The sequence below is a fragment of the Terrapene carolina genome, unplaced genomic scaffold (assembly GCF_002925995.2).
Source record: "Terrapene carolina triunguis isolate 2854851 unplaced genomic scaffold, T_m_triunguis-2.0 Scaffold402, whole genome shotgun sequence".
In the NCBI taxonomy this organism is placed as follows: domain Eukaryota; kingdom Metazoa; phylum Chordata; order Testudines; family Emydidae; genus Terrapene; species Terrapene triunguis.
In genome coordinates this window covers 1840806-1858857 of record NW_020664753.1, presented here as the reverse complement: position 1 = coordinate 1858857, position 18052 = coordinate 1840806, and the positions used below count along the sequence as shown (strand labels likewise).

At 50.1% G+C, this 18052-nt stretch overlaps 1 protein-coding gene across 3 annotated transcripts in view; it reads left to right on the top strand.

Moving 5' to 3' along the window:
• The first annotated feature begins 1209 nt into the window (after positions 1–1209).
• MAPK8 (mitogen-activated protein kinase 8) overlaps positions 1210–18052 on the top strand; it is a 56220-nt gene continuing 39377 nt past the window's right edge. For all 3 annotated transcript variants that reach the window (XM_029912973.1, XM_029912974.1, XM_029912975.1), the window contains exons 1-4: positions 1210–1371; positions 11793–11922; positions 16453–16511; positions 16639–16777. In XM_029912973.1, the coding sequence (XP_029768833.1) occupies positions 1250–1371; positions 11793–11922; positions 16453–16511; positions 16639–16777 (450 nt within the window). In that variant the 5' untranslated portion in view covers positions 1210–1249. The remainder of the gene's footprint in view (positions 1372–11792; positions 11923–16452; positions 16512–16638; positions 16778–18052) is intronic.

Sequence of the window (18052 nt, the reverse complement as noted above, 5' to 3'; positions counted from 1 at the left end):
TTTTTTTTTTTTTTTTTTTGGACTGTTTGTTGGTGCAACTTTAATCTAGGGATCTTTAAGGAATATGTATCCTAGGGTAAGACTTCCTTTCTTCCTGTGAAGGAAGAGAATTTTTTCCTTCCTTTATTTGATCACTTTTTTGTTTTTGTAGTTCATATCTGTCAATCAGAACTCTCCCCCCCCCCCCCCCAGTTTTGGTAAACTATTAAATTCCAGGGCATTTGAAAGTTACTCTTGTTAGGTTAAAAGATAAATTGTACTCCTCCTTCCCTGCAACTCAGTTTTTCTTCCTGGAACTCTTTGATTCGCAAGCTATCTCAGATTGTTTCAGGTTTGGGAGTACCATGCTGTGGTAGGCCTCTGTTAGGCAGGATTTAGTTTTTAGCCTCAGGCAGTATATTAATAGTTTGTTTCTATTGCAATAGTCCTTCATGGGACCCTGATCGGGGCCTTTGTTCCAAGTGCTGTACAGATATGTGCAAAGACACTGTCTCTGGCCTGAAGTCCTTACAGCAGTGATTCTCAAACTTTTTTCCCCCACGGACCACTTCAAAATTGGTGAGGGTCTTGGCAGACTACTTAATCTTTCCAAATGTTGTTTATACTGTAAAGCGCTTTGGATAAAAGCGCTATATAAAAATAATTAACCTTTTTTTGTTCTACAACTAAAAGCACACAACTCATATTTTAATATATGTAGTCTTATCTTTCTAATGCGATGGATGTACCCTCTCTTCCCTGTCGTGGCAGCTCCTAAGCTGGGGGGTTTCTCCCTGGCAGCCGCAGCCCTGGAGCTGGGGAAAGTTGCCTCTTTCTCCAGCCACCACAGCCTTGCATGTCCCAAATTCCCCGCACTCCCTCTTGTCACCCCACTGCCCCCTCCCACCTACCCCCTGTTCCCCCCCAATGCCACCACCTCACCTTACATGTGTCTTCTCCAGGGTCCAAGCACCTAATTAGTGGAGCCATGCCTGCCCGCTCCACTAATTAGGTGGGTGGCACTTCGTTTTCTTGTGTGCAGCCACCCAGGTCTTACAGTCTAAAACCTCAGAATGAGAGATCTAGTGTCGTCTCACTGGAGATGTTCCCTATACAATTGGCAAAAGTGGATGTAGGAGAAGTTCTCTGATAAGGCAACTTTTTGTATTTGATATTTAGAAAACTAAAGTTTGACCATTACAATTGTTCTTTTTTGTTTTTACAGGTTGAGAGTGAATTTTGGATGAAACTATCTAACTAAATTGTCATCATGAGCAGAAGCAAGCGTGACAGCAATTTCTACAGTGTAGAGATTGGAGATTCTACTTTCACTGTACTGAAACGATATCAGAATTTAAAACCTATAGGATCAGGGGCACAAGGAATAGTATGGTAAGTTTTCTTTAAATTCGAGCATAAATAATCTTAGCTTAATTTAGAAGAGAAAATTGAGAGTGTGATGACTACTGTATCTTACTGAAAAGTAGGGTAGAGTCAGTAGGATGTGTGGGAGAGAGAATTTGATTCTCAAAGGGCTTGGCTACACTGGCACTTTATACTGCAATAAAGCCTCCCAGAGCGCTCTACCTTACTCCCCATCCACACTGGCAAGGCACGTAGAGCGCTCTGACTCCCTGGCTAGAGCACTCCTGATACTCCACCTCCACGAGCGGGATAACAGCTGTTGCGTATTGGCTGAGACGCCCCAGGGCCAGTGTGAATGAGGAGTTAATTATAGCGTCCTGACTGACCTCCGGAAACGTCCCATAATCCCCTTAAGTCAAGTGGTCTCTCTCCTCTTTGTTGTGAAATCGGCTGAGGATTGTGGAAGTGCCTTTTCAGAGCTCCATTTCAGACAGCGGCTGCTTATCTGCAATGGGGCAAAGCAAACATTTACTGAGTGAGTGAGAGAGACAGGGGGTCTAGGGGGATCTGAACTTACAAGAGTGCTGACACACTCTCAACACTCCAAAAACCCCCTCACTCTCTCTCCCCCCACATACAAACAACACACTCCACCCCACCCCCCTCATTTGAAAAGCATGTTGCAGCCACTTGAACGCTGGGATAGTTGCCCATAATCCACCGCTCCCAATGCCGCTGCAAATGCCGCAAGTGTGGCCACGCCAGTGCGCTTGCAGCTGTCAGTGTGGACAGACTGGAGCCCTTTCCCTAGCGCGCTCTCCGAAGGCTGGTTTAATCCAAAGCGCTCTACAGCTGCAAATGTAGCCAAGCCCAAAGTGAGGAACGAATTGTAATGCCCTTTCCCTCTCCAACTCAATCAGTGCATTTTGCCTCTAACCTATAACATCCACTCTAGTTCGAGGGTGGAGCCACTTCAATACAAACACTGCCAGTTATGTGATAATTCTGTAATTTGGCAAACAAATGAGGGTCTGGGAGATTAGGATAGTGCTAAGAAACTGATTTTTTTCCCCGCCGTGACTTAATCCAACCCTGTTTGCCATGGAGTAGAAGCCAGCATTGCTCTTTGTTTGCACACTCTTGGTGTAGTACATGCTTACAGGTCTCAGAGTAGCTGCTTGAAACTGAGTGAATCCATTGCTCATCAGTCCCCAGGAGCAGCCAGCTAGTACTTTTGATGTTGTCTGTTCACAAAAACAGTAAAGGTCTGATATATTTTCAAGCCAGATTTCCTAAAGCTAACTTAAAACCGATTTGGTTATGAACAGTGCCATGGGAACTGAAAATTAGATGAGGGCTGCAGATTAAAGATAGCAAGTAGTAATTTCAGGCAGACAACTGGAATTGCTCCAGGGATAAGTGTTAGGTCCAGGCTTATTTTACATTTTTGTGAATGATCAGGGAGATGTCAATAGAGCATTAACTTTCAGCTGATACTAAAGCAGGAGATAATACCAAGAGGACACAGAAATGACAAAAGAAACTTAATGAAATTAGGAGTATGGGCAAGAAATAAAATTGCCTGAACCTCTACAATGGAACCTGTTATAATCTGTATTTATGAAGTACTGTGTAAACTTCTGACAGTAATAGGGACAAAGGAAAGCTAATGCATTTGAAAAAATGCAAGTAGTGCAAGTGAGACACTTTAAGAGTAACAGTGTTGAACAAGGTATTATTAGGGGTGATAGTTGCCAACAAAGTAAAATAGGAGCTTGCACTGTGATGTGGTAGCAGAAGAGCTAATGTGAATTCTGGGTGGGTCTACGTTGTCATGGATAGCCACAATTTTCTTTGTAGTTACATTCAGTTTGGAGCCCCTTTAATACCAGAAAGACACATTAAGAATTATTAAATTAAAAACTAAATGTACAATAACATGCTAAAGTGGGGATAGGGAATGTAGACACACTTGTTGAATACCTGAAGGCAGTAGACACACAGTGAGGAAGATGAATTGTTTAGTATCCTAAACGGGAGTATTACTAAGTGCAATGGGATGAGTTTAAAGGAAAACTCAGGCTGAATTTCTGGAAGAACATCCAGACTATGCAATAGGTTCCCAAGGGAAAAGGCAAAAGGCTCCTGTCACGGGGTTTACTCACCATTGGGGCATCTCCTCCTGGCCATTTTAGGAATTAGCTCCTGCCAGGTCCAACGCCCCCTTCTGCTGCTCATCCACATACCCTGCTCCTCTCTCTCTCTCTGCAACTCAGGGTGCTCTTTGTGATTTGCTTTGATTCTCCCCTTGATTTCCTCCTTTCTCTCCCTAAGGCTAGATAGTGACTGTAGCCCCTCCTGCTGCCAACTTCCTGGCTTTCTCATAATCCCACCTGTCCCTTCTCAGTTGGGCTCTGTTGCCAATCAGGGGTTGTTTATCCAGCCTAATTCCCCTCAGGTGTGACCTATCAAGTTAATTGGCCCCCTTCTCAGCCTCATTAACCCTTTCAAGATTGGTATGATGTGAACCTGTCATGGGTTAGTGGTGGTCCCTCCCCCTCTGGGTCAGTGGGAGGCCACTCCACCTCACTGAACGTTACCCACAGTCAGGGAATTAGTAAAGCACTGCTCCAACAACTGCTCCGACCTGCAGTCCAAATGAGTCTCTGGGACCCAGGTCCTCCATCGGGGCAGGGCGGCAAACAGTCTATGGCCTTGGCCTGTAATCAGGACAGAGCAGCAAACAGTTAAGGGCTCTGGCCCATGATCTGGGCAGAGCAGCACAAGTCTGTAAGGCTGGGCCTTCAGTCAGGGTGGGGCAGCAGTTTAAGGCTCTGGCCCACAGTCAGGGCAACACAGGGTTCGGGTGTCCTAGCTCCAGCCGACAAACACAGGCCTCTTGGCCTAGAGAGGGGAGGCTGCCACCCCCTGGGTGGGGTGGCAGGGAATAGGAGAGCCCGGCCCACCTGACTCCACCAGGCCCCGACCCAGGACCTTAACAGTGGTGGAATATTTCACCACTGGGTCAGCGGGGAATCCAGCAACAACATGCTGATCGGGTCTCTGGGGTCAGCTGCCCCGGGCCACTTCCTCCCCTCCCTTTGGGAGTGTACCTGGATCCATGGGGGGTGGGGGGTCCCACCATTTCATTGGGTTAGAATGCCAGTGGCAGTCCCAGCGACTCCTCAGTGCCTTGGCAGCAGGCAGCTCTGGTCAGTCTTCAGCTCAGCAGGGATCTGCTGCTGACCCCCCTCTGGCTCAGTGGGACAGGAGGCATCTGTCTCCTTTGGCAGCTGCAGCTAAACTGAGCTCCAGGAGGACCCGACCTTTATACTTCCTGTCCTGCCTCCTGACTTCCAGTGGGAGGGGCGATCATGGCCTGGCTCCACCCACCTGGGTTCAGAGAGTGGTCCCTCCCCCTCTGGCTCAGTGGGAGGCCACTCTGTCTCACTACAATCCCTGTAGCAGCTTCTAACTCAGTGCATGTTATGACAAAGTTCCTCCTCTGCCTTGGTGGATCCTGCGCTTATTGGCGGATTTTGCTCACCTCAGAGATTCACGGCAGCCCTCAGTTTGGCCACTTTTGCTTGTGGCTCAAACCTGCCATTCACTCAGCTAACCTCATCACTGGCCAGCATGGGGAAAAGGAAGGAGAACAATCCCCGCAGTCTCTGCTGATCCACCTTGTGGGTTGAGGGATAGGCCAGGGACCTTCCCGTCTGGTGGGACCTACAGTCCAGGTCAACTCCTCTTATATCCAATAGGGGGAAGGAGGATGGGGGGAACCCGGGCCCACCCTCTACTCCGGGTTCCAGCCCAGGGCCTGTGGATCACAGCTGTCTATAGTGTTTCGTGTAACAGCTGTGTGACAGCTACAACTCCCTGGGCTACTTCCCCATGGCCTCCTCCCAACATCATCTTTATACTCACCACAGGACCTTCCTCCTGATGCCAGATAGCGTTTATACTCCTCAGTCCTCCAGCAGCACACCCTCTCGCTCTCAGCTCCTTGCATTCCCCTCACTGACTGAAGTGAGGTCCTTTTTAAACCAGGTGCCCTGATTAGCCTGCCTGTCTTAATTAATTAAGGGTCTTCTCTACCCCCAAATGCCCCCCAAAAAGATGACTATGGGCAAGACTTAATACAGCGTTCTGGTGTTTTTGAGGTACTAGGATCTGCTGTGCCTTCTGGTGCAACCCAGTACAAGAAATTCTTTTTCATTATGAAGTGGGGTCCTGGTCCCTGGGTTTTCCCTTCCACGGGGACCCCATCTATTTCGGTCACCTCCTTCCTAATGTTGTCGTACCTTGGGTCTTCAGCCTGGTCCCGTCCAAAATTTTCTTTCTCAGGGCTAATCTGCCCGAGATCTAGGGGGCCTGTCTCTGTCGCCTCTACTGGTTCAGAGGCATTGGGGGGGTCAGATTCGGGTGCTTCTCCCTCCTGGGCGGCCTCCTTTTCAGCTGCTCGGGTCTGCCTACCTACGAGAGCGACCCTCTGGGTTTGGGTCAGTATTCGGGTTCCCAAGGCCTTAGCTGCCCTTCTTTCCCTTTTCGTCTTTCTACCCTGCCTGGGAGTGGAGAACAAATCGGGGGATATTTCAGAGAAGATTGGGGGTTGACAGTCTACTGTGGATGTCTCACTAACTTCAGGGTTTCCCCCTTTCTCCAATCCCCCTACCAGGAGTAAGTCTCCAAACCCTGGAAAGTCCCTCCCTATGAGCACCGGGTATGGGAGTTTAGGGACTACACCTGCTGCTACCTCAGTAGTGTTCCCCTGGATTTCAATTTTTACCAGGATGGTGGGGTAATAACTAACTGTCCCATGGACACATGTCACCCCGTGCGCTTTGCCTTCAGCAGCTGACTACGCTTCATAAGCTTCCCTGAAATAAGCGTGATCGCACTCCCCGAATCAACCAGTGCCATGGTTTCTGCCTCATTTAGTTTTATTGGTCTGGTGTACATACACGGGGTTAGTGCGACCCCCCACCAGGTGAATTTGGGAGCATGGGTCTTCTCAGTTCCCTAGGTTACACTGCATAGGCTCCTCAGCATTGGGACACTGTGCAGCTATGTGTCCCCACTCCCCACAGGGTAATATCTGTAGGGGGCCCTAGGCATTCTCCAGTCTCTCTATTTGGGCAGTCTAATGACACTATCCTCTTCCCCCTCAGTGCTCCGACTCTTTGTGGCCTCCGATTGGCCTCCAGCCTCGCTCTTTTTGCACCTGGGCCCTCCTAGGGGCCCAGTCACTTGAGCTCTGTGGCTTGGTGCTGCTAGTTTAACCCGGGATGCCTCTTCCTTAAGTGGTCGGGTCAGTTCTTCCTCAAATGATTGCTTATGTGTATTCCACAATAGGTGTGCGTGCTCACCACGTGCACCGGTGCCGGAAGTTTTTCCCCTAGCAGTACCCGTAGGGGAGCGCCCCAGGGACCCCTTGAGTGGTGCCTCCATGGTGCGGTATAAGGGGTGCTGTGCGCTCCCCCCCACCCTCAGTTCCTTCTTGTCGCCAGTGAAGGTGCTTCGGAACTGCTCTGCTCCAGCTTTGCTGGAGCTGGTCCCCAAAACTGCTTGTTTGTTCAGTGTATGATACCGGTAGTTAGTTAGTTGTTTAGTTAGTTTAGTTTAGCTAGAGCGCCCGGGCTGGGACATGCCCCATACCCCGGGTTTTAAGTCGTGCAACACTTGTAGGCGATCTATGCCAGTGAGTGATCCACACACGGACTGTTTACGCTGTTTGGGGGAAACTCATCTCAGCGATTGCTGCAAGATTTACAAGTCGTTTAAGCCTCGGACCAAGAGAGAAAGGGACATTAGGCTCCGGGCTATTGTGATGGAGTCAGCGCTGACCCCGGCTCCAACGTGCCGCTTCGAGTCAGCACTGGGCACCGCGGTGTCGGTGCGCAGTGACTCTTCAGCACCATCGACTAGTCGGCACCGCTCCCTGTCCACGGAGCACGCCAAGAAGGCTAGGAAGAGGTCGTCTTCGCTGCAGCACCAGAGTAAACCCAGGACAGAGCTAGACCCATCTTGGGCAGTCCTCGATCCCCACCAGCCTCTAGGCCTCCGACTCAAGTCGAGCGGAGTAGCCCGGCCCATTCGGAGCAGGCCTCCCTGGATGTCTGAATGCCCTCCTCACTGGAGGCCCTGCAGGCAGCCCGGGATGTTATGTCCATGCCAGTACCAGGAGCACCGCTGATGTCGGCCCCACGCTCCAGAGGCAAGCCGCCGCTGGGATCTCCACAGTCACCCCCGGCACAGTACCAGTCTCAGTCGAGGGAATGTTCCCGACGCCGTTCGCCACCCAGCGACCATTCAGGGCAAAATCCACGTGGCTCGACCTCAACGCCCACCAGGCTGTCTGGTTGGGTTCCATCTGACTGAGACTCTCGACACTGCTCTGCCTCGAGGAGCAAACACCGACTGGACCGAGGCAGACGACGCCAAAGGTCCTCATCTCGGAGGGGCTATTACAGCCCGTCACAGCATGAACGTCAACGTCGTTCTCATTTGTCATCCTGCTCCAGGACACCGCCACAGCACCACCTCTGCAGCCCTGGGCGTCGATCACTGTCGTCTCGCCACCGTGGGTCCGCCTGCTGGAGCCAATCGCAGAGCAGCTGTTAGCGACAGTACCGGTCCTCCACATCAGGATTGCAGTCCCGTGGTCAGCATCACTCCCGGCACTCCTGGTCCAGGGACAGCAGCAGGTCGTATGTCAGCCCGGCCTCCCTTCGTAGTCATCCATCGATGGGCCAGGCCAGCCAGGCCGAACATCCGGCTGCGTTGGTGCCGCAGCAGGTATAGTGGCCGTGCCAATGGTACCAGTGGTCACTGTGGCCCCCGACGCAGCCCCCGGTGGGGGCTCGCTCAGTTGCAGGAGCCTCAGAAGGACCTTCGGCCTCCCTCTCCAGACCTCCGAGGAAGGAGTCTGTGGGACATACATCCTCGGCACCGTGCCCAGAGACTGACCAGATGGTGGACCCTCCGGTGCCGTGCTGGCCTCCTCAACCTCCCCGGATGAGGTGATTATGGCCCTGCCAGTTCTCATCAGGGATCCACGTTCAATAAAGCTTCCCTTCTCCATCGGTTGTGTGCTTTCCTCCCGGAGTGGTCGCGGCTGACCTCGGACCGATGGGTCCTCAACACCATCTCCCGGGGCTACACCCTCCAGTTTACTTCCTCCCCACCCAACCACCCCCCGTCCCTCCTGGGGAACCCCTTGCATGAGGCTTTGCTCAAGCAGGGGGTGGGACGGCTCCTGGGCCTAGGAGCAGTGGAAGCAGTACCCAGGGAGTTCAAGGGCAAGGGGGGGTACTCCTGCTATTTCCTCATCTGAAAAGCCAAAGGGGGGCTCAGGCCCATCTTGGACCTGCAAGGCCTGAACCAATACATAGTGAAGCTCAAGTTCCGCATGGTCTCCCTGGCCTCCATCATCCCCTCCCTGGATCCCAGGGACTGCTACGCCGCCCTCGATCTGTAGGACGCATACTTCCACATTCATATATTCGAGGGGCACAGATGCTTCCTCCGTTTCACGGTGGGGCAGGAAAACTACCAATCTACGCTCCTCCTGTTTGGACTGTCCACTGCCCGCAGGGTATTCATGAAATGTATGTCGGTGGTGGCGGCCTACCTCGGGCACCGGGGGGTCCAGATCTTCCCCTATCTGGACAACTGGTTGGTCAAGGGCAGCTCCCGGTCACAGGTGCGGGATCACGTGGCGCTCCTTCTGTCCATGTGCACCACTTTGGGCCTGTTGGTAAACAACACCAAGTCCACATTAGTCCCAGTACAACGCATAGATTTTATCGGGGCGGTCCTGGACGCCTCATCGACACAGTCAGAAGGTTTCCAATGACAACAGCCAGAGCATGCCTCCAGCTCTTGGGTCACATGTCAGCGTGCACATATGTGGTCTGTCACGCCAGACTCAGTATGAGGCCCCTCCAGCCCTGGTTGGCCTCAGAGTTCTCCCAGGGCCAGGGACAGGATGGACAAAGTCCTCACGGTACCCGAGCCGGTGATCACCTCCCTGCAATGGTGGTCCTCCCTGAGAAACATGCTCCAAGGGGTCCCATTCAGGGGCAGGGCCCCGTTGCTGGAGCTGGTGTCCGACACGTCAGACCTGGAATGGGGGGCCCATGTGGTCGGCTCAGGATCTGACCCTACACATAAACGTCAAGGAGCTCAGGGCGGTACAGCTGGCGTGCATGGCCTTCCGCTCGCACCTGGAGGGCCGGGTGGTCAGGGTCTTCACAGACAACACGGCCTCGATGTTCTATGTCAACAGGCAAGCCGGGGCCCGATCCTTTGCCGCGAAGTCCTCAAGATGTGGGATTTTTCTATAGCCCACGACATCTGCCTACAGGCCTTCCATCTGTCGGGCGCCCAGAATGTGCGGGTGGATCGCTTGAGCAGGGACTTCTCCTCTCAGCACGAGTGGTCTCTCCACCCAGAGGTGGTGCACAGACTTTTCCAAGTGTGGGGAACTCCCCAGGTGGACCTGTTCATGACTCTGCAGAACTGTCGCTGCTCCCGGTTCTGCTCCGGGGGGGCTGGGACCATTCCCGCTGATTGGCAAGGTCCTGGAAAAGATAGACAGACATACAAGGCCCGCGTCCTTCTGATTGCCCCGGCATGGCCCAGGCAGCATTGGCACGGGCCTGGCGGTCGCCCTGCCATGGCTGTTGCCATCCTGCCCGGACCTGCTCTCCCAGGACCAGGGCCACCTTCTCCACCCCACGGCGTGGCTGCTCAATGGTTAGGTCGGGAGGAAAGGACGTGCTCGGAAGGGGTTCAGCGTGTTCTCCTAGAAAGCAGGCGGCCCTCCACATGCCGAGCCTACTTGGCAAAGTGATCTCGGTTTTCCAGATGGGCTGACGAGCGGGGCGTTTCCCTGGTGGCCGCCCCAATCCAGCTTATTCTGGACTACCTCCTTCAACTTAGAGCCCAGGGCCTGGCTCCTTCGTCTGTCAAGGTGCACCTGGCGGTTATTTCGGCCTTCCATTCTCCGGTGCAGGGCCACACGGTATTCTCCCATGCTATGACTGGCCGATTCCTTAAGGGGTTAGATCGCCTCTTCCCGTATGTTAGTCCCCCTGTCCCGCAGTGGGACCTAAACCTGGTGTTGGCCCGTCTCACGGGGTCCCCGTTTGAGCCGCTAGCCACGTGCTCCTGGTCACACCTCTCTTGGAAGGTGGCCTTTCTGGTTGTGATCACGTCAGCTAGGCGGGTCTCGGAGCTCAGGGCCCTGACCGCCGAGCTCTCATACACGGTGTTTCGTAAAGATACGGTCCAGCTCCACACACACCCTTCGTTCCTCCTGAAGGTGGTCTCCACCTATCACATGGGTCAGGACATTTTTCTGCCAGTCCTCTGCCCCAAGCCCCATGCGTCCAGTGAGGAGCGCCACCTCCACACGCTGGATATGAGACGGGCTCTGGCTTTCTACCTGGAGCGGACTAAGCCATTCAGAAAGTCCTCGCTACTGTTCATTGCCCCGGCCGAGTGCATGAAGGGTCGGCCAATCTCCACTCAACGGCTCTCCAACTGGATCACCTCGTGCATCCGTAGCTGTTATGACCTGGCAGGAATCCTTCTGCCACCAATTGTGAAGGCACACTCGACTCAGGCACAGGCCTCTTCGGCTGCCTTTTTGGCCCATGTCCCCATTCAGGACATTTGTAGGGCTGCCACATGGTCTTCAGTTCACACGTTCACCTCGCACTATGCGATCGTCTCCCAGACCAGGGATGATGCTGGGTTTGGCATGGCTGTGCTTCGTCCTGAGAATTTGTGAACTTCTACCCACCTCCAACAGCTATAGCTTGGAATCACCTATTGTGGAATACACATGAGCAATCGCTCGAAGAAGAAAAGACAGTTACCTTTTCCGTAACTGGTGTTCTTCGAGATGTGTTGCTCATGCCTATTCCACATCCCGCCCTCCTTCCCCTGTGTCGGAGTTGTCTGGCAAGAAGGAACTGAGGGTGGGGGGAGCACACAGCACTCCTAATAGAGGCACCACTCCAGGGGTCGCTGGGGCGCTTCCCTAAGGGTATTGCTAGGGGAAAAGCTTCCAGCACCGGTGCACGGGGCGAGCACGTACACCTATTGTGGAATACACATGAGCAACACATCTCGAAGAACACCAGTTATGGAAAAGGTAACTGTCTTTTGGTCATTACGATGGAGACACTCGCTTGTACACTCGTTGTATTGAAGTTTAATATTAATGGGAATTCTGGATCACCTGCTGAGTTGCTGTGTGACCTTGGGGATAGTACCTTCATCAGTGTCAGATTCCCATCTGTGAAATGGGAACAATACTCTTCCTTCTTTCTGAGATGAAAGAGCATGTTCTAAGGAATAACCAATTTATAAAGTGCTTTGAACCCATGAAGTGCCATCTCAATGATGTAACAATGGTTTACCTTTAATTGCAGTGCAGCCTATGATGCCATCCTGGAACGAAATGTTGCGATCAAGAAGCTAAGCCGGCCATTTCAGAATCAAACCCATGCTAAACGAGCCTACAGAGAGCTTGTTCTCATGAAGTGTGTAAATCACAAAAATGTAAGTGAAGCATCCTTCCTTAAATGTTTGTGTTAAGAAAAAGGCCGTTAGGTACTGTATTGGTAGCTCTAGAGGGTAACACCTTACATAGGCTACAGATGTGTTTAAAGGGTGGCCTGTCCACATATAAAGTATAGGAGGATGCTTCAGAGTGCCACCACTGTGCTTTTCCTTAACTCTTGTCCCCACCCTTGCTTGAAGGCTGGAGCCATGGTGCTGCTCTGCTAGGTGTGGTACAGGCAGGCATTGGCTGATGTACTACAGGTAACCATTCTCCCTTCTGTGCTGCATCTGCTAAAGAGTCTGCTTGGGAGGGATAGAAGGGGCAGCAGATTTTGGTGCAAGTGGGTCAGGTGGTCTTGCAGGACAACAGAGCATTTCAGGTTCTGGAGATGGCCATGAAATCAGAGCAGAGCAGCAGAGGTGCTGATAGGTCAAGTGGCTGCTTATCAGAACTGCCCTGAAGATAGCTGGTAGGAGCCAGCTCCTTCCTTTGCGAGGGGCTGCATGCTATAGAGCTTTAATACTCCACCTGAACCCAGTGGGACCCAACTACATGTGTTGGTTTCAGGACAGGTTGGGTCTAAAAAACCTAAAAAAAAATCTCTGATCACTCCCTCCTGCCCCTGGGGCTGGTGTGGCAGTGGCTGCATGCCATTCTCCTGCATGCCATGCTCCTGCTAACTACCGCCACCTTGCTCCGCTGCATGCTGCGGTGTTAGTGTGCCGACAAGTCTCAGTGCCTCTTGTTCCAAAGCATGTGAAGTGTGGCAAGGGTGGCTGCCAGGAATGGGTACGCAGTTACCGCCGCACCAACCTCACAGCCTGGAGATGGATTGTGGGCCCGGGGGGGTATGTGGAGCAGGAAACCCCCACAAGGCCGAGCCCTAAGGACAAGATGAAGCCGACGCAGGTTCGGGGGGAAGTATCGGGTTCAGGTCTGGCTTGAAAATGACTCAACGCTCTTGGGTCGGGTTTGGGTTGTCTGTGCTCGGGTTGCTGTTTAGCTGTGAATCAGGCTTTAAAATTAGCCCAGAGCAGACCTCTAGCATGCTGTCGTCACCCAGTGGCGTAGCCAGGTGGAGGGGACAGGGGGAGCGATCAAAAAAAAAAAAAAAAAAAGGCCCACCCCCCGCCCAAGGACCCCCGGAGGGGGGAAGGGCCCGCCCACCAAAGGGCCGCCAAAAACCCGGAGCCCCCCGGGGGGAGAAAAAGAAAAGCGCCGCAGCGGGTGGCACTTTTTTTTTTTTTTTTAATTGCTCCCCCGGGTGAGTAAAAAGGCACCAAGAAATTGACAAGGCGCCACTTGTGCTCGGGGGGGGAGCGGCTGCTGCCCCGCTCCCCCCTAGCTACGCTAATGTCCTCTCCACCTCCTCTCCTGGTCCCCATGTGGGAAGTTCCAGCTTCCTCAGGCTGATAGGCAAGGAGGGCCACCACCCACAAGAGAAGAAGCTGCCTTCCACCGCAGACACCATTGCAGTGCCACACTGAGAATACTGCCTGTATGATCTCTGAGCCAGAGACTGTTACCCTCTGTGTATGGAAACTTCTAAGCTCATTTTGGATGTTACCACAAACTATATAATGATGACAATGGGAGCTTTCTGCTCTGTGATTCTTGATAATTAGCAGTTGCTTGACCTTGCACTGCATTCCCCATCCACTCACTGCAGCTGGCAGATATCTCTCATCAGCTATGGAATTTCGCTTCTATCCTCAAACTGCCTTATTGTACTTACCTGAAATAGGGAAGCTTCTGCTTAGGCAGGGTTTATCAGTTGCCTGCCTGTTCTTCCTCTGATATCACTGCAGCAGCATCCCAGCCCCTTCAGTCTGGAAGCATGAGGCTGGAGAGAAAACAAACTAGTTCCAAAGCACAGTTCAGCCAGTCTTACTCTAAAGGCCCTTCATACATGTGTGTGCATAGTTTGGAGAGGAGGTGATAAATGTATAACAACCACTCTGACACAAAGCAATAAACGTGGTTAAGATGTTAAACTCTTTAAACTGCACTGAACTTCACAAAGCGGTTTGCATTGGAACATCATATGTTAATTCTGAAACATTGATTGCTGTAGGGTTATAATTTAGAGTGATTGTCCACATGGATTCCACTTCTGGTGTGCAGGCATCTGATGCACAGGAGATCTAATTCGTTTGGCAGCAATGTCTGTTGGGGCTGTGCCTGTAACCTGGGTGCCCTAGTGTTCCCCCACTTGAGGGCAATATGGAGTGCATGGGCCCAAGCATCTTTTCGTTCTTTCTCGCCACCCATGGTTGCAAGATGGGAATCCTTGCAGGATCTACTTATCTGTTCGCTGTGCAACTTTGATACCCGTGTGTGTAAATAAATACATAGCATAGTTGGCATAATGTGTTTCTCTTTTTTATGGCCTTTGGCAATATTAAAAGAAAAAAATGCAAAACAAAACTTAATATTAGGGACTTTCCTGGTACTGGGATTTAGCAGCTACAGCTGAAACAAGGTCCCCAGCATTCAAAACTTGCCCCTCTTGTGATGTGGCTGTTTCATTTAATGATGGGCACTTGAGGAGCCTTTTTTTGGCTAGTTTTCTTCCCTGCTGTAATCAAGACAGACACCAAACTGCACACTCTGGATGTGATCAGGGCTTTTTCGAATGACCTTGACAGCTCCTTCAGGAGCTCTCCCGGGCTGTCTGTAACAGTTACAGACAGGATTAAAGGTCCAACAGTATCCACCCAAAGATTGTCTAAATTGATATTTAATTGTATTAAATTATGCTATGAGATCCACCCATGCAGGTTAGAAGCCATTCTACCAGGACTCAGATAGCTTTGGCTGCTTTTCTAAAAAGCATCCCCATCTCAGAAATTCACAGGGTAGCTACATGAGGATCAGTCCACACTTTCACCCAGCACTACTCCTTAGTCGTGTCCTCAGGATCTCACTCCCACTTTGGTAGAGCTGTCCTGCAATCCTCATTTAACTAGGACTCCTAGCACCTATCTCCTGATTTGAGGGCATTGCTAGCTAGCCACCAGAAGTGGAATCCATGTGGACAATCACTCAAAGAAGAGAGAAAAATGACTTATCCAACAGTATCTGTGGTTCTTTGAGATGTTGTGTCCACTTGGATTCCATGATCTGTTCTTCTTCCCTGCTACTATGGAGTCCTATACCATCTGGATTCTCTATTGGCAAAGGAACTAAGGGACAGTTGGGGCCTACTTTGCCCTTAATCCCATCAAGTGGGGGAGAGGATGAGGACATTCAGGGCACAAGCACAGCCCCAGCACTGCTGGCCAAAATATTCTGATCTTGCATGCATCAGAGTCTTCTTTTTATGCTGAATTTGGTGGGAATTATAGCATGGCATTTATAAAAGCAGTAAATTGGTTGCTTGAATGACTCTGCTATAAATTATCTCAACTGTAAAACAGTTATCCCCTCCTGCAATAAAATGGTAAAGCCAGTGTCCCATTGACACCTGTTGTAAAGATCTGATATTTGTATGGTAGTGCTTATTTCATTTTCTCTTCCCTCAGCTGGAAGATACAGGCTTGGGCTCAGTATAGCTGTGTTCCCTCTTCACACACAGCATCAGTAATCATGGTGACTAGTAGTAACTCATTCCCTTCTTGTATGCAAACACTCAAGCTACTTCCTCTTCCAACCATCCTTCCCTTGGAAGCTCTGGTTTCCTCTTTTGCTCACTTATTCTTGTGCTTTTCTTTGTGAAGAATCAGTGGTGCAATTCATTTAATAAGCACTTACTCTGCTTCCTAATCTACCTCTGGATTAATTTCTAATGAAATATTATGGTAAGGTAAACACGCCACACCGCTTGAAGGGTTATGGCATTGCAGTAGCTGTCCTTAGAGAACCTCTATGCAACCTGTTTTCTTCAGCTGAAGCATTTTAATCTGCCGTTCTGGCTGCCTGGCAACGTAACTCTTACTTCCATCACTCAGTGTCTGTAAATGTTATAATTTTTTCTTTTACAAGTTATATTTCACCTTGAATTTGAACACACAGAACTTCCGATACAGCACAGAATCATCTTCAGCTCATCCGGTTGTCCAGGGCGCAAAAGAAGTTTCTCAACCTTCCTGTGTCGCTTCATCCTGTTACTACATGGGCAGTTTATTTGAACATGTGCTTTGCAAGTGATGATGCGTATTACTGTGCAAAAGTGCTGTAGTCTCTGACTTCAGAGATTAGGTTGGAAATAGGGTTGCCAATTTAGGTTGGACCTATTCCTGGAGGTTTCATCACATGACATAAACTTTAATTAAAGACTAATCTTTAATTTCTGGAGACTCCAGGGCAATCCTGGAGGGTTGGCAACGTTAGTTGGAACGCTGGTCAATGCAATTCTTAACAATGACTATTGGGTTATGCGTAGTAGAGAGCAAAGTGCACTTATATGATCAGGAGACTTCTTAGACCAAGTTTTACTTCTTTCCAGCCACCAATTGTGTGTTTTGCAGAGGTAAGCAAAATCTATTTGTTGACCTTTTGTGAGTTTTCTTTATTTCTCTCCACAGATAATTGGCCTACTGAATGTGTTCACACCACAGAAATCCCTGGAAGAATTTCAAGATGTGTAAGTCTAATTTTTACCCCCAAGTTTCTAACTATTTAGTTACTTGTCACGAGCATGTGCAGTGGAATGGACTTCAGACAATACACCTTATCTTCTAATTACTCATTTGTTGTTGTTGTTTCATAAGTTACATAGTGATGGAGCTCATGGATGCAAATCTCTGCCAAGTGATTCAGATGGAGCTAGACCACGAACGAATGTCATACCTTCTTTATCAGATGCTGTGTGGTATCAAGCATCTTCACTCTGCTGGAATTATACATAGGGTTAGTGGTATACTATACTTTTTAAAATCCGCCTAATGTTCTCGCCTTCAGTATTAAGGAGCCAGGAAAAATTCTATTAATATGGAAACCATGTATATACTTTCAAAGCCTGCATTGGTGTTGGGGTGTGTGGGTGTGTGTGTACATTTGAAACAAAAGTCTGAGTCCATCCTGAACTGGATTTCAATTTGGCTAGACTACATTGTCCAAAATCTATATAATAGGTTGCATTACCTCCTCTAAGTTGCAGTAGAATTCTTATCCCAGTGGATATCAGAAGGAAAGAATACCTGGAAAAGAGTGACTTTTTATACTAGTTGGTTAAACCAACTAAACTCCTGTTTCGTTTTTTGGTAACCAAACGTGAAATTCCATATATTTTTAAACTGCCATAATGTAATCTTTATTTCTGCATTTTTTAAAATAACAAACACATTATACATCTCTAAAATTTTCTGCATAATCAAATATTATCTAGTCCTGTGAGTGAAACTTTGTACAACTGTGTAACTTGGAAAATTCTATCCTGTAAGCCGCCTAACTGTTTCCTCATTGCAGGGGTGGCCAACTTGTGGCTTCGGAGCCATATGCGGCTCTTCAGAAGTTAATATGCGACTCCTTGTATAGGCACCGACTCCTGGGCTGGAGCTACAGGCACCACCTTTCCAGTGTGCTGAGGGGGTGCTCACTGCTCAACCCCTGGCTCTGCCACAGGCACTGCCCCCACTCCATCCCTTCCTGCCCTCTCCCCTGAGCCTGCCGTGCCCTCGCTCCTCTCCCCCCCTCCCCAAACCTTCTGCACACCACGAAACAGCTGATCAGGAGGGAGGGGGAGGCGCTGATTGGTGGGGCTGCTGGTGGGTGGGAGACGCTGGGAGCGGGTGGTGGGAGCTGCTGGGGGGCTGCAGACGTATTACTGTGGCTCTTTGGCAATGTACATTGATAAATTCTGGCTCCTTCTCAGGCTCAGGTTGGCCACCCCAGCCTCATTGTGTTGTTTATATTAAGTCAAGGTTGCTTAATTAGGCACTCAGGTCAGGAAATTGTGAAGTTAAGTTGTCCATGCATTACAATACTGTCTACAGTTACATAATTGTATATGATTTCTCAAATATATTATATTATATTATAATGTTAGTAATACCTACAAAAACAACAAGAAGTCTGGTGGCACCTTAAAGACTAACAGATTTATTTGGGCATAAGCTTTCGTGGGTAAAAACCTCACTGCATCTGAAGAAGTGAGGTTTTTACCCACGAAAGCTTATGCCCAAA